This window comes from Urocitellus parryii, chromosome 4, assembly GCF_045843805.1.
Source record: "Urocitellus parryii isolate mUroPar1 chromosome 4, mUroPar1.hap1, whole genome shotgun sequence".
Taxonomy (NCBI): Eukaryota; Metazoa; Chordata; class Mammalia; order Rodentia; family Sciuridae; genus Urocitellus; species Urocitellus parryii.
The window spans coordinates 62,436,544-62,452,136 of record NC_135534.1 but is presented as its reverse complement, the minus strand read 5'-3'; the positions used below and the strand labels follow the sequence as shown (position 1 = coordinate 62,452,136).

General features: G+C 39.2%; 2 protein-coding genes across 6 annotated transcripts in view; both read left to right on the top strand.

Moving 5' to 3' along the window:
* Positions 1-3,730, top strand: part of Stim1 (stromal interaction molecule 1) — a 215,609-nt gene extending 211,879 nt beyond the window's left edge. For all 5 annotated transcript variants that reach the window (XM_026401086.2, XM_026401087.2, XM_026401090.2 and 2 more), the window contains one exon: positions 1,849-3,730. In XM_026401086.2, coding sequence (XP_026256871.1) covers positions 1,849-2,365 — 517 coding nt within the window. In that variant the 3' untranslated portion in view covers positions 2,366-3,730. The remainder of the gene's footprint in view (positions 1-1,848) is intronic.
* A 984-nt stretch (positions 3,731-4,714) lies between these two features.
* The window catches only part of Rrm1 (ribonucleotide reductase catalytic subunit M1), a 33,223-nt gene continuing 22,344 nt past the window's right edge, over positions 4,715-15,593 (top strand). The window contains exons 1-7 of the mRNA XM_026400956.2: positions 4,715-5,036; positions 8,234-8,322; positions 10,023-10,200; positions 11,191-11,291; positions 13,599-13,658; positions 14,481-14,520; positions 14,775-14,937. Coding sequence (XP_026256741.1) covers positions 5,018-5,036; positions 8,234-8,322; positions 10,023-10,200; positions 11,191-11,291; positions 13,599-13,658; positions 14,481-14,520; positions 14,775-14,937 — 650 coding nt within the window. The 5' untranslated portion in view covers positions 4,715-5,017. The remainder of the gene's footprint in view (positions 5,037-8,233; positions 8,323-10,022; positions 10,201-11,190; positions 11,292-13,598; positions 13,659-14,480; positions 14,521-14,774; positions 14,938-15,593) is intronic.

The following is a 15,593-nucleotide window of genomic DNA, read 5'->3' as shown; positions in this document are numbered from 1 at the left end:
CAGTGTCAGATATATAAAATCAAATGAGACTAAATATTTGTGAATACTAGATTATGTGGCTAAAACAGTATTTGTAGCATGAAAGCTAGAAATGGAATAATTTTCTGCTGTTCCTTGAGTCTGGAAGATACTACTAGTCCATGGGGTTGCTGCTTGATTCCTTGATAACTAAACCTATGATAGCTATGAGTTAACCCCCTGTTTATCTACTAAAGGGACCTGGTACCCTCCCTAACTTGTAACTATTGGCCTTCTCCTTTTGGGGTTCTATGATGCTCTCCTCTCCCACTCAGATGGATTCCTTCTCCTTTGCCTCTGGGAAAGCAGAAACTGGGTTCAGAATTGGTTGGGAATCCCCATATCTACCCTTTTGTCTATAGAGGCAGAAGCAGTGGCATCTGGAATTGGTTTATGTTCTGCCTTGAAACAGCCAGCCCCTTAAAGGGTCTCAAGCTCCTAGACTAGACTCTGTGTGTGCATGTCCATTGTGCAGTGGCATGTTCCCATAACTCAGCCTTGCAAAGAAAGCCTCTTGTGACTGGCCCTCATATGGACCTTCCAGCTTGACTGGCCTCATCATCTTCATTCCCACAGTACTTTATATATTTTCAAGTGTTTTGCCAGTATTTTTCATCCTCCAAACAATATTTTTAGATGATTAAACTAGTATTTTCTTCATTGGGCCAAAAGTGTGGACCAGCAAGGTTAGATGACTTGTCCAAGATCACACAGAGGAGTCCAGAGCTCTTCTGAACCCCTGCTCCTTAAAGGCCAACATACTGTCTTTTCTATGCCTCTCTATATTCTCCCTGTCAGCAGAGCTCTGAAACAGACCCCACCCTTCCTGCTGCCACCATGCACTTGGTGTTGAACTCTATAACACTTCTCTGTGATCTCCTTTATATCCTGTGAGAAGGTAGGAAGAGACAGCAACTTGGCCTTTTGGTGTGGGTGAAGGATTGTTTGCAAGGCTTTTCTAACTTCTCCTCCCCAGCCTGGGTCAGGACCATTGACTGCATGTGCTGTGTTCCTTGGGGCCTGGCCCAAACTGGATGTTTTCCAGGGCGTGGCAGGAGTAAGTGGGGGAGGAAGGCATGAAAAGTGGTGACTCAGAACAACATGTAGGTTCTATGTTAGTAGAGGACTGAGTCCTAAGAAACCTAGCCAAGGCTGGGTGAAGTGGCACATGCCTGTAATCCCAATGACTCAGGAGGCTGAGGCAGGAGGCCAGCTTCAGTAACTTAGTGAGACCCTATCTCAAGAAATAAAAAGAGCTGGGGATGTAGTTCAGTGGTAGAGCACCCTTGGGTTCAATCCCCAATACTTGGGATAGAGGGAAGAACATTAGCTAGCTATGGCATCCAGAGGAGGATACCTGTGGGTTTTAAGCCTATGGGTGCAATAGTTTGGACCTTTGAATTCAGCAGGGATGGGGCTCAGGTATTTAAAAGCCCTTTGCTTGACAGATGATGGTATAATGACATTTGTTTTTGTTTTGTCCACCTCTTCCCATCACTTTTTCCTTTCTTTCTCCTCCTGGTGGTTCTTATTTCTACCTGCTTCTCTTTTTGCTTTTCTTCCTTTACAATTCTCATCTTTTCCTGTCTCTTCTTCAATCTACTCCATTCCCTATTTCTGCCTCCTTTTGAATCCTGTACTAATGGCTTATTCAACTTCCATTACTCATTCCTCTCTCCTTCCATCTGCCTATTCATCCTAATTCTCTCTCCTGCCTCCATTTTCCTACCCTGTTCTTGTCTTCTCATGTTGTCCCTTTCTCTTCTTCACTTTTTCCCATCTCCCTATCCTATATATGTCCTTTTCTTCCTCTCGTCCCATTTCTTGCAGGGATTTGACCCATTCCGATTCGGAGTCCTCCCTCCACACGAGTGACCGCCAGCGTATGGCCCCCAAGCCTCTTCAAATGGGCCGTGCTGCAGATGAGGCTGTCAATGTGATGACTTCCAATGGTAGCCACCGGCTGATTGAGGGGGTTCACCCAGGATGCCTGGTGGAGAAACTGCCTGACAGCCCTGCCCTGGCCAAGAAGGCATTACTGGCGCTGAACCATGGGCTGGACAAGGCCCATAGCCTGATGGAGCTGAGCCCCTCAGCCCCATCTGGTGGCTCCCCACCTTTGGATTCTTCCAGTTCTCATGGCCCGAGTTCCCCAGACCCAGACACACCATCTCCAGTTGGGGACAGCCGAGCCCTGCAGGCCAGCCGAAACACACGCATTCCCCACTTGGCTGGCAAGAAGGCTGTGGCTGAGGAGGATAATGGTTCTATTGGTGAGGAGACAGACTCCAGTCCAGGCAGGAAGAAGTTTCCCCTAAAAATTTTTAAGAAGCCTCTTAAGAAATAGGCAGGATGGGGGTGGCAGTTGTGAGACAGCTTGTCCTTCCCTGGGTCTTCTGCCTTCCCTTCCTTCGAAATATCTGGCCCCTAGATTGGGGCATTGAAGGTCTGGCCCAGGGGCCTGGGTACTGTACATACCTGCTGCCTCCATCCTCAGTCCTTCATCATTATTTATTAACTGACCACCGAAGCCTGCCTGCCCTGCTTCCCTCCCAACCGTGGGCTGCTGCTGTCACTCCCTCTCCACTTCAGTGCATGTCTTAGTTGCTGTTCCTTCAGCTCCCATCTCCTCTGGGGTCCAGCTTCTGTCTGCTGTCCCATTTTTGAGGTTTGGTTTTTTGTTTCTCTGTCTCCTGCTTTCAGGCTCCTCCCTCCCACCATATCCCAACTTCCCCTAGCAGTTGTGGGGAAAACAGGAGGAATAACTTCTGACACTCGTGCCTCATATCTCTTTACCCATGTATAGTGGTTCTGTTGGCCCCTGACTGGGGCCAAGGGCCTAATATGTGACATTTGTTCTTTGGGAGTATGGTGGGCTGAAGAGAACCTCATGCTGGAGTTCACTCAGGTCTCTAGGGATCCATAGGGGAGTGAACAAATTCCCAGAGAATAAGTCACCAGAGTTTTGAAGAGAGGCCAGGCTAAGGATGGACTGGGAGAGACCTCTCTTAGTTGGAGGAAGAGTGAATGCCAGAGCCATGGGCTATAAGGCAGTCACCTTTTCTCTCTTGTTGCATCCACATCTGCCTCCCTTTATCCCGCTCCCCCATACTGTAGGAGTGTTCGTCTCTAAGAGGTGCTGCCTCAAAGCATCCCCAAGTATACTCCTTGGGCTTAAAACAATTGGCTTCCCTGGTTATGGGAACCACAGTTGTAACAGAGGGTTTTTGTGGAGCCCTGGAGCTGTTGGACAAGGATGTTGCTGTATTTGAACCAAAAAGACAAAACAGTTTAAAACAAATCTCCTGAATTTCCCAAGTGCCTGCACAGCATACTCCCACTTAGACCCCATTTTCATATTACTGCATAGCCTGGGCCAAAATGGACACAACCAATTTGGGGAAGGGATGGCAAAGGGAGATGGTATATGTGAAGGCTGTTGTGTGACCACTTCCCCCCAACCTTTCCATCTTCTAGACAACTCTCTCTTTTACCTGTTTTTGCTATGGCTGTAAAAGTATTTTTCCCCTATGCCCCATTCTGCCATGCCTTTATCCTGGGATCCTATTTTGGGCCTGGGGTGGGTGCACCTAGGGCTGGTCTTAGGAGGGTGCTAGGCTGCAGACTGCCTTGTATCCCCTGGACACCCTCACATGGGTTTTTCTGTGTTATTTCATAAGACTCTTTGAAGTCCAATAAAGCATGTAGGAGATTTTAACCTCTGTTGGTTTTGACTCTCATTGTGTCTTTGTGGTTTAACAGACAAGAGATGAAGAGATTATTTTACCCTGGGAAAATGAAACGCAAAAACACATACCTGAAAGCAATCTGCATAGTTATGTACTAAATAGTTAATTTTAACTTCAGATAAAAAGTAACTTTTTGGAACAATTATGTCCTATGCAATATTTGGGGCACAGTTTTATTTCTTAAACCTTGCCAATCCTATTTCTAGGCTGTCATGATCCTATAGCTTCACCAATGACGACCTATGATTTGGAAGTACTTTATGGAGAGCAGTGAGGAACGAATGAGAGGTCGTGAAAGCTTTAAGGGGAAGGATGTCACAGACATATTTCATAAAGATGAGTTTGTGTAGCCTAAAACAGAAGCTTTTATATCAGCCTTGTATAGTAAGACTTTCAGGTCTTCTTACCATCCATGTTCAGGCCCAACGCCATCCAATGTTCACAAGGCAACAACTGCTTTATTACTCGCCCTCTCTTTGCCACTGTCCACTTGAGACCTCAAAAAGCAAATGGGTCATGGCTTTGCTTAAAAATCTCACAGGGATCCCAATTCCTAGCATGGCTTTCCTCCAATTCTCCAATTCTCGCCGACCTGAGACCCTTGACGCTCCTGGCTGTCTGGCCACGGATGCTAAGCTTCAGCCCACGGCGGTTTGGGGGACTATCCTAACAGTCGAAATAAGAAAAAGTGTTCTGGATGGTTGGGGTTTTGTTGAGATTTCAAAAATACTTACACTGCGTGATTAGGCGGGGCTCGCGGGAAAGAGAAGTGGGGCCAAGTCTGGCGGGCTTTGCGTTCTACGTCAGACCCCAGGGCCTCGGACTCCGCTTTGCCCACACTCAACATGGCGGCGGGAGAACTGCGTTCCCGCCAGGCCTCCCTCCGCTAAGTGGCCGTGGGAGGGGAAACGTCTCCTGTTGCCCATGATCAACATGGCGGCTGCAGGGCGAAACTGACTTCCTGGAGTCAATTTCTGCCAATTCGATTCTGGACTTGGGCAGTGTCGACGACGTCATACAAGCTGCGTCGCGCCGCTTTGCGCGTCATTGGTGGCGGGAGCGGGAAGGAGTTCGGATTTTTGCGCCTCTGCACTGGTGGGGAAAGTGCTGTCTGCGCCCAAGTTCTACTCTCGGTGCCTGAGCAGCTTCTTGGAGCCAACCCTTCACACTCTGCCACTGTCTCGATCCTGCTGGCGTCTTGGAGCTGCTGCCCCGTCTCGGATCCCTCACCACTCCTGCCACTAGCTGCAATGCATGTGATCAAGCGAGGTGAGTGAGGGGTCCGGGGAGGACGCGGGTGGGTGAGGAGGAAGATTGGGGACGTGGGCTGCTGCTCCCCAAGCACTTACCCCTCCCGCCTGCGGGCCGCCCGGCCGGCGGCTGCCGCTTCCCGCCCTTCCCGCCGCGGCTTCCCGCCCTGTCATCCAACACGGCCTCTGTTTCCCGGCCTCCGTCCTCCTTCTGGGCTTCGGTCTGCACTCCCTCAATTTTGTCATCATTAACTTCTTCCAAAAGAAGTTAAAACGCGCCAGCGTTTTATAGGCATTTTGTTCTTCCTTACCATAGCGTATGAGATAGCAATCATTGGCTCCACACAGATGAAGAAACTCAAGTTCAGAGAGGTTTGGTGACCGACCCAGTGTCCCCCAGTTAGTTCATGGCGAAGTCAGGGTTCGGACCCATACCTGACAACACAGTTTTACTTGAAAATGAAAATATGAGGTTGGTGACCTGCCCTAAGCACAGGAGAAAACGAGGAAAGAATGGACTTTGACCTCTAAACGGGCACCTGTCATTTTCCTTGTCACTTTTGTGGTAAGAGGGTGGACGTGTGGGGTAAAAAACAGACTCCAGACATAGGCATCCCTCTAGAGTTTGTCCTTTGAGACATAGTGTTGCCCTGTGTCCCAGTAGCAGTCCCAGAGGAGAGTTTGTGGCAGAGACTGTCTTCCCTATGAAGGGAAGAGACAGCAGATCAAAGAAAGGGGGCCAAGGCTTCTTCTGACATAATGAAAGAACCCAGGAGGGATTTGCATTCTTTTCCAACAGTTATTTCCTGTTAGATTTGCTGTATTCCTTCTTTGTGCCCAGCTGTTTGCTAAGCAGGTAATCTCTGCCTCAGGAAAGATTGGAAAAAACAAAACAACACATAACTTAAAACAGAGAGCCATATGAGAGGTAGGAACAGATTTTTGAGGTCAGTCTACTTGCCTTTTAAAATATCAAAGTTATTTAGAAATTGTAGGAATTTATTAAATACTAGTTGATTGGGTGTTTCTGTTTTGTCTTCTAGACTGTGAGCATTTCAAAGATGGGGACTGCTCACATTTAACACGGGACCTGCCATGAATAGGTGCTCACAGAATAAATGGGAATGATTATGTAAAAATGTAGGATGCAATGATTGCTGTGGGTAGGCAGTTGATTTTCCTGTGTCCAGATTACTTTAACTACAGCAGAGAGATGGAGAGGTGGACAATGGTGGCCCATCTTCCTGTGTTTAGTATCTTGATACATCAGTTTTTGAACTTCTTCAGGCCCCCATTTTAGCTCATGAAACCAGGCACCAAAATACAATAATGTAATTATTTTATTTATTTATTTATTTATTTGTTAGTGGTACTGGGAATTTAACCCAAGCATGCTGTACCTCTGAGCTACACACCCCAGGCCTTTTTTATTTTTAAGACAGGGTATCACTGAGTTGCTGGCCTCAAACTTGTGATCTTTCTTTCTCAGCTTCCTGAGTCACTGGGATTATCCAGTGTATACCACTACATCCAGCATTAGTGCACTGTTTTTGGTCTGTGCCTGCGGTTGAGAGATGAACATAGTTTTTAAACCTTTAGAAAGAAATATTTGAGTTTGGTCTTAAGATAAGTCAGTAACAAAGATAAATTGAGAATTTAAGGACTTAGATGACCAGAGTAGGTAATAACTGTGATTTAATAAATCTTTAATAAAGGCTGAATTTTTAACCTTTTAACTCTACCTTAAAATACTATAGTTTACAAGGGATTCTACAGTAAGCACCTTAAAAGACAGGACTTATTTTGTTTCTCATTCCCTTAGAGAACAGTTTAATCTGGATGACCCATGCTCTATCTAGACTCAGCCATTTTAAAATTCAGTAAGCCTTTTAAAAAAAAATTTTTTTTTTAGCTGTAGATGGACACAATTCCTTTATTTGTTTATTTTTATGCGGTGCCTCACTTGTGCTAGGCAGGCAGTCTGCCACTGAGTAAAAGTTTTTAATATTTGAAATGTACTGAGATTTTATTATTTTATTATTTATTTATTGTGGTCCTGTGGATTGAACTCAAGGCTTTGGGCAGAGGAGACCAGTGGTCTGCTACTGAGGTACACCCCCAGCCCTATTTTCTATTTTTTAGTGTGCATAGGTTTTGTCAGTTTGTTTTTTCACCTCTCTTATTTTTGGCATGCCAGTGAAGTCACAGACTAACTCTTACAGTTTTTGTTAATTTTAATGTAATTATTCAGAGGACAGCTAGCAGTTGTTGTCTGCCCAAACACTATGAGGGAAATGATAAAGGGAAGAAGCAGCTCTATCTTAAAAAACTTCAAGTTGTAAGAGATTTAGGAATAATCCATAGGAAAATTGTTAGATAACAGAAGGAATATTAGATGAGTTTTTCTCATATGTTATCTGGAGCTTTTTTTCCCTAATGAGAAATTAAGATTAAAAAATAAAAGTTGAGAGCCATTGCAATAAATGACAGAGTAGCAATTGAGTTATAAACTGTGCTTTGAAATTTAATGTAGTGTTTTCAAAACTTTGGATTGTAACCCACAGTAAAAAAAAAACTCATTTTACAGCTGGGCATGCTGGCACATGCCTTTAAACCCAGTGACTCAAGAGGCAGAGGCAGGAAGATCACAAGTTCAAAGCAAGCCTCAGCAACTTATTGAGGACCTAAGCAATTTAGTGAGACCCTGTCTCAAAATAAAAAGGGCTGAGGATGTGGCTCAGTGGTAAAATAAATCCCTAGTATAAAAAATACGTTTCCCATAAATGAATATGTACAGTGTTTTTATATGTATATAAAACTGAAACAAGTTGATAAACTAATAAAATAAAAAGAGCTGGGGATGTGGCTCAGTGGTAAAACACCCCTGAGTTCAATCCTCAGTATGGGTTGGGGGCGGAGATAATTCTGGCTACTATATAGGATAAAAGGGGAACGTCATTTGGAAAGTTAATGCAAGAATCCATCAGCATAATGTAAGGAAAGGAAAGACTTTCCGAATAGAATATTTGCATTTTGAAGATGATCCCCCAAAAAGCAAAGGCAATCTCAATGAACGTCTGAGTGGTTTGAATCCTTTCATTTGTGAAATAGCATTTCATGTTGGCTAATTTTTGAAGTTCACATATTAATTACATTTGATTCTTTGACATTGCCATTGTAATAAGTTCTAACATGACTTATGGTTTGGTTCTTCAGATGGCCGCCAAGAGCGAGTCATGTTCGACAAAATTACGTCTCGAATCCAGAAGCTTTGTTATGGACTCAATATGGACTTTGTTGATCCTGTAAGTATATAAAGTTTATATCTTGGGATCCTTGATTCATGTAATTCTTTCTACTTGTCTTTTATCTCTGGCCCTTCAATTACCTGATGTACTTTGGCTATTCTGGCTATTCCTTTGGATATAAAATGTGAATTTATTGCTTAAAACTTTTTTTTTCCCCTTAATTTTGGTCCTGTCCTGTGAGTTCTTAAGTTTTCAGAGAACTATGAGTGTGAATGAATAAAGGGGAAAACATGATGTTAACATTTATGATCATGGATTTTCTTGAGTACATTACTTTTTTTTAGAGTGGCAAGATCTGTGGTAAAGCTTGTTTTTATTTATTTATTTATTCATTCATTTATTTACTTTGATTCAGAGTCTTGATAAATTGTTGGGCCTCGCTAAGGTGTTGAGGCTGGCTTTGAACTTGCAGTCCTCCTGCCACAAATCTCCCGAGCCACTAGGATTACAGACATGCAACACTGCACCTGGCATAAAAGTTTTTTTTAAATTGTGGTCATTTGGATAGAAACTGGTTTGAAATTTCTTTTTTAAATCCTTATGGAGCTGGTAATGATGGTGCATACCTGTAATTCTAGCAACTCAGCAGGGCTAAATCAGGATTGCCAGCCTCAGTAACTTAGTGAGGCCCTGTCTCAAAATAAAAAAGTAAAAATGAGAAAGGCCTGGAATGTGGTTCAATGGTTAAGCACTGGTGGTTCAATCCCCAGTACTAGGAAGAAAGGAGGAAGGAAGGAGGACTTCATGGCCACTATTTAAATTAAGGAGAACAAACTTTGTCAGAGATTAAAGTTGAAATGTTTTTGTAATTTGCGAAGTGCTAAAGAAAGAGTAGTCATTTTATTTTATTGTGTTTTATTTTTCTGTGGTGCTGGGGATTACATGCAGGGCCTTGGGCATGCTAGGCAGCTTTACCCCTGAAGTACACTCCCAGACCAATAGTAGTTATTATTATTAGATGACTTAGCTCCAAGCCTAATTCATACCTTTATCTCCTTTAATTGGAATGATTATAGCTTGATTCATTTGCTTTCCCATACTTGGTCTTAGACAGAATTGGGAAAACTGGGTTAAATATTAAGAGCTGAAGTACTAATCATAGGGAAAATTAGAATGAAGGACGAGGAAATACTTATAGAACCATAGGTCTGTTTTAGCTATTTCCCTGTGAAACTTAATCTTTTTAAAGGCTACAGGTTTTGTTTGTTTGTTTGTTTGTGGGGGTTTTTTTTGTTTGTTTGGTGTTTTTTTTTTGTTGTTGTTGTTTTTTTGGTACTAGTTCAGGGATGTTTTATCTCTGAGCTATATCCCCAGCTCTTTCTATTTTTTATTTCGAGATAATGTCTTACTAAATTGCTGAGGGTCTTGTTAAATTACTGAAGCTGTCCTGGAATTTGGGATCCTCCTGCCTCAGCTTCTTGGGTTACTGGGATTATAGGCATGTGCCATTGCCCCAGGCTAGATTTCTTTTTTTTTTCAAGTCAGGCTTCTTTCTTGTAACTGTAGTATGTGTTTTCTGGCAGCCCTGTTAGCTTATGAATTCTTATTACTAAGCTTCCCATATTATGAAAGATAGCTTTTCAGAAAAGGAAGTTGTCTATATTATTATTATGATATATATTTGATTGTTTTCTTAATTGCTCTTTTAAGAAAGCTCTTGTTTCTGAGGAAAACTCAAGTAACTTTTGGTTTTGTAGGCTCAGATTACCATGAAAGTAATCCAAGGCTTATACAGTGGAGTTACCACAGTGGAACTAGATACTCTGGCTGCTGAAACAGCTGCAACCTTGACTACTAAGCACCCTGACTATGCCATCTTGGCAGCAAGAATTGCTGTCTCTAACTTGCACAAAGAAACAAAGAAAGTGTTCAGTGGTGAGTACTGGTGAAAAAGAAAGAATTTAATATTCCCAGAAAATTAATAAGGGTAATAATTGCATGAATTTCAAAAATTGCATCTTATTTTATAAAGCAAAGCATACAAATTAGTGAAAAGAATTTTCTTTTTCTCCATGCCTCTGACCTGCTACACGAAAGGGGTAATGGATCCTGTTCTTTACACTTTGGTTCTCTTTTTATAAAGCCCATCCAGTGATGTGATTGGAAAAATGAGTAATGTATATTGACAAATTCTGGGTTAAATAAAGTGTCACAGCCATCTTTTCATCATTCCTGTTTCACAGCTCAGGGAATGAGGGCAAAGGAATTTAAATAGTATGTAGAATACAAGCTGGTAGACTAAGATAAGAAATCTTTTGTCTTTTAATTCCAGATATGTTCTGTTGGGCCTCAAACATTATATCCCTTTTGAGTGGGTTTATTAAGATTTCAATTCTCCTGAAATTCATCTGTGGGTTCAGTTTATTACCCATCAAAATACCAACATTCCATACCCATATGTTTATTTCATATATAAATAGCAAAAGGCCAAATACTGCTGTGACATCTTAAAGAACAGAGTAAGAGACTTTACTAAATGTGTACATAGAATTAAACTGCTTAAGATGATGATAGAGTCTGAGTTTTAAATTGGGTTTCTGTTCTGTTAGAATTTAAAAAATGTTGGGAAGAGATTGTGATTTCTGCATTTCCTTATTTTCAACCAATAATCTCAACTGGGATATGTATCAGAATTATATGAGAACCTTTTTTAAGTTGCAAGAGCTAATATTCACTATAACTCTTGAAGATTGTTTTCTTAAATGAGATATTATCAGTATTATTTATTCAACATGGATATGTTTATTGAGCACATTTTATGCTAGGCACTGAAATGGATTAAGATAAAAAATGAGAATCACTGTTTTAGATAATTAGATATTAAGTGGTTTTGACATTTATATTTTTAATTTTATTTTTATTTAGATGTGATGGAGGACCTCTATAACTACATCAATCCACATAATGGCAAACATTCTCCTATGGTGGCGAAGTCAACACTGGATATTGTTTTGGCTAATAAAGATGTATGTATATCATTTCCATTAGAAATATTTTGGGGGTTATTTTGTTTTTTTTTTTTTAAACAACACACAGCTGAGAAAATTTAAACACCACAGAAGGTATAGGTTAAACACATTCTCCTGCTCAGAATTCTTCTTTTTCTCTCCATAAACAACTTCATTTTATCATTTTAAAAATATTGCTTCAGTCATTTTATTTATATATATATATATATATATATATATATATATATATATACACACACACACACACACACACACACATTCACGCCTCATGCATGTGTGTTCAGTATACTGTGCACACTATTCTTACTGATGCCTTTTTTTTTTCTTTTTTACTTATAAGGATACCTTAGAGGTTGGTCTGTATGAATTTCTCTTATTCTTGGTTTGTTTCTTTTCTTTTTTTGGTGGTATGATACTGAGGATTGAATTTAGTACCATACCTGTTATTGAGCTACATCCTCAGCTCTTTATATAGTCTTGCTAACTTGCAGAGGCTGGCCGACCTCACACTTTTGATCCTCTTGCCTTTGCTTCCAGAGTTGCCATACTGTGCCTAGTAGCTACCCTATTCTTTCTTTCTTTCTTTTTTTAAATTTTTTTAAACTTTATTTTTTTATGTGGTGCTGAGGATCAAACCCACTGCCTCACACATGCTATGCAAGCACTCTACCACTGAGCCACAATCCCAGCCCCTAGTTACCCTATTCTTTCTAACATTGAAATAACATTTCATTTTAATAGATATATGGTCATTTTATGCATAAGTAAAAGTCCTTCAGTGATGAATATTTGTGTTTTCATTTTTATTGCAGTGAATATCCTTGTATAGTAGATGTGTTAGGTGAATATATTGAAAGAAAAAAATCCCTAATGTGGAATTGCTGAGCTAGAGTATATGCAGTCAAATTTTTTGATAGATATTGCCAAACTGACTCCCAAAAAGTTTGCTCAGGTAAAATTTTGAAAGATCTTTCTCAGCCACTTTTTTTAATCCCTTTCTTAACCTGACCTCGGAGGACAGAAGGAAAAAGATGTATAGGTTTAGCCAGAACTTTTTCTCACACAATTGCCATCAACATTGTACAGATTAGAAACCAGTTTTAGCTCTTTCTAAACATGCATCTGGTATTGAAGAGAAAACTGATTTATTTGTATGTTGTTTGTATGTATAATCTTGAAGACAGGTTAAAAGCAGAAATAAAACAACAGCATCAAAACCTATGTCTTTAAAAAAATAAATATTGAAAAAAAGTATTGATAGTGTTTCAATTATCCATTTTTCTTGCTAGGGCCTACTTAGCTTTGGCAACAAAAATACCCTTAAAAATTTAAGAGAAAGAGTAAGGAGAGTATTATACAGATTTTTATTTTTAGGCTCTGACATGAATCATTATGCAGAAACACAGTATTTTGAAAGACTGGTGCCCTTTTTTCATTCAGAGTGACTATTTGTACCTAATTGCTTTTGTTTTTCTCTGTATGGATTTGTAGTCTACAGAAACACTTAATAATGTCAATTCTGAAATCTGTCAAATGAAAACCTGTTGAAAGTCATGAATTTTGAAAGCTTGTAATCTTTTCTGTTATTGCTTATTGTAAACATGTGCAATTTAAAGTGGGTTCATTTTTATAACAAAAATATGAGTTAGTAAATATGTAGTACTTTTGGATTAACAACTTATCGAAAAATGTGTTTAACGATGATAGTATAGTTACTTTTTATGCTCATGTACTTTTCCTCTTTGATGAAAACATAATAGGGAAAGTTTGGAGAATCATCTTTAATCATACAGTATGAGTTCTCTTCTAGTCTTTTTTTTGGGGTTGTTATTTGTTAATTTTTTGTAGTGCTGGGGATGGAACCCATTGCCTGTGCATCCTAGGCAAGCATTCTACTAACTATCTATACTTCCAGTCCATAGATAATCATTTTTTTTTTTTTTTGAATTTTAATATTTTTATTTTTTTTTTTAGTTCTCGGCGGACACAACATCTTTGTTTGTATGTGGTGCTGAGGATCGAACCCCGGGCCGCATGCATGCCAGGCGAGCTTGCTACTGCTTGAGCCACATCCCCAGCCCCATAGATAATCTTTTAATATGCATCTTTTACAACCTAATTAGGATGCTCAATTTATATGCCAAAATTTGTTTTTTAAATGTTGGATGGATTTCTGTTCTATAGCAGTGAGACTTTGTATTACCTCTTTTGTATCCTATGTCAATTTTAGTTCTGGAGACACGACTGAAAAATTTTATGAAAATAAGTCTTAATTAATTATGGGTTCTTTTTCACCCCCATCAGCGCTTGAATTCTGCCATTATCTATGACCGAGATTTCTCTTACAATTACTTTGGCTTTAAGGTAAATAAATAATGTGTTTCAAATAAGTGGGGATTCTTCCCTAACATTAAGAAATACAGATTTTGTTTATGTTTTGATATAATGTTATAATGGCATTTAGTTGTTTAGATGAACCTGGGGGATTAATGGGGTAAAGGTAATAGTGGTAGTTTGATTAAGGCAAATATAGCTTATCCATTTACAGTTTTTGAATTTTCCAAATATTCTGGATTATCCAAGGAATTATGCAGATAATTTGTCAGAATTATGTTGTACCACTGTTTTTGCAATAACTATTTATTGAATCTCTTCTATGTGCAAAGTGCTTTTCTAAGTATTTTTGTGTTGACAGTGTTGTGACTGAGAACTTGAATGTTGATGTCAAACAGCTGAATTCAAATCTATTTCTCATTAGCAAGTTAATCCCTCTTTGTTTTGATTTTCTCATCTTTAGAATGAGGATAATAAAAAATTTCAACAAATTCTGTTGAGAATTAAGTATGTGCTGCTTAGATTAGTCCCTAGCCTGTTAAAAGTATTTTATAGATGTTAGCAGTGTGATGATGACAGAATGTTAATAATGAATATCAAAACTTATGCTATTACATACAAAGCTGGCTTTTTCCAGAAATTTTCATGCAAGCTTTGCCAAAACAAAAAAGAGCCAATTGACAGTGTTCTAGATTGAAACTAAGAAGAGTAAATGTGCTACTCTTTTTATTTAAAGTTATAAAAATTGAGAATACTTAAACATATTACCTTATTGTGAGTGTTATATCCATTGAGTCTTAAAATATGTTCTCTGAAAATTTTTTGGTCACTTTGCTTTTTTTTTTTTTTAAGACGCTGGAGCGGTCCTATTTGTTGAAGATCAATGGAAAAGGTGAGAAATTAAAATTTTTGTTTTACATTTTCTGTTCATTATATTGAATATAGAGCTTTGCACTGTTAGCCTTAAATTTCATTTAGACTTTAAATAACAATTAGAATCTTAGGTTTATTTTATGGATATTTGTTCTGTGTATTTGTACAAAGTGTTCCCAAGTTTCTATTAGTGTTCTGTTTTTCGATTAAAATACATTTCAGCCTAGTTTTTCTGGTATATCCCATCACATGAAAACTCCTATTTTTTTATAGTGGCTGAAAGACCACAACATATGTTGATGAGGGTATCTGTGGGGATTCATAAAGAAGACATTGATGCTGCAATTGAAACATATAACCTTCTTTCTGAGAGGTGGTTTACACATGCTTCTCCCACTCTCTTCAATGCTGGTACCAACCGCCCACAACTTTCTAGGTATGTACCATCTATAGCTTCTTTTAATCTTTTGAAATGGTTTTTACTTGGAAGTAAAAAAAAAAAAAAGTTTCATCACATTAAAAATTAATTTAGACCACAAACTATGCAACTCCTAGAAGAAAATACAACTTTCTAGGTATGTACCATCTATAGCTTCTTTTAATCTTTTGAAATGGTTTTTACTTGGAAGTAAGAAAAAAAAAAGTTTCATCACATTAAAAATTAATTTAGACCACAAACTATGCAACTCCTAGAAGAAAATGTGGGTCAACATTCCAACATACAGGCATAAACAGTGACTTTCTCAATAGGACCCATAAAACTCAGTAACTTCTGAAAGAGGATTAATATCTAGAATATGTAAAGAATTCAAAAAACTTAACACCAAAAAATCAATTAATAAATGGGCAAATGAATTAAGCAGATTCTTCTCAAAAGAAGAAACATAAATAGCCAACAAATATATGAAAAAATGTTCAAATCATTCACAAATAAGGAAATGCAAATAAAAAAACTGCTATGAGAGATTTCATCTCACTTGAATCAGAATGGTAGTCAGCAAGAATACAAACAATAATAAATGCTGGAGAGGATGTAGAGAAAAAGGAACACTAAAAATTCCCCATTAGATATTGTAAAATACTACAGCCATT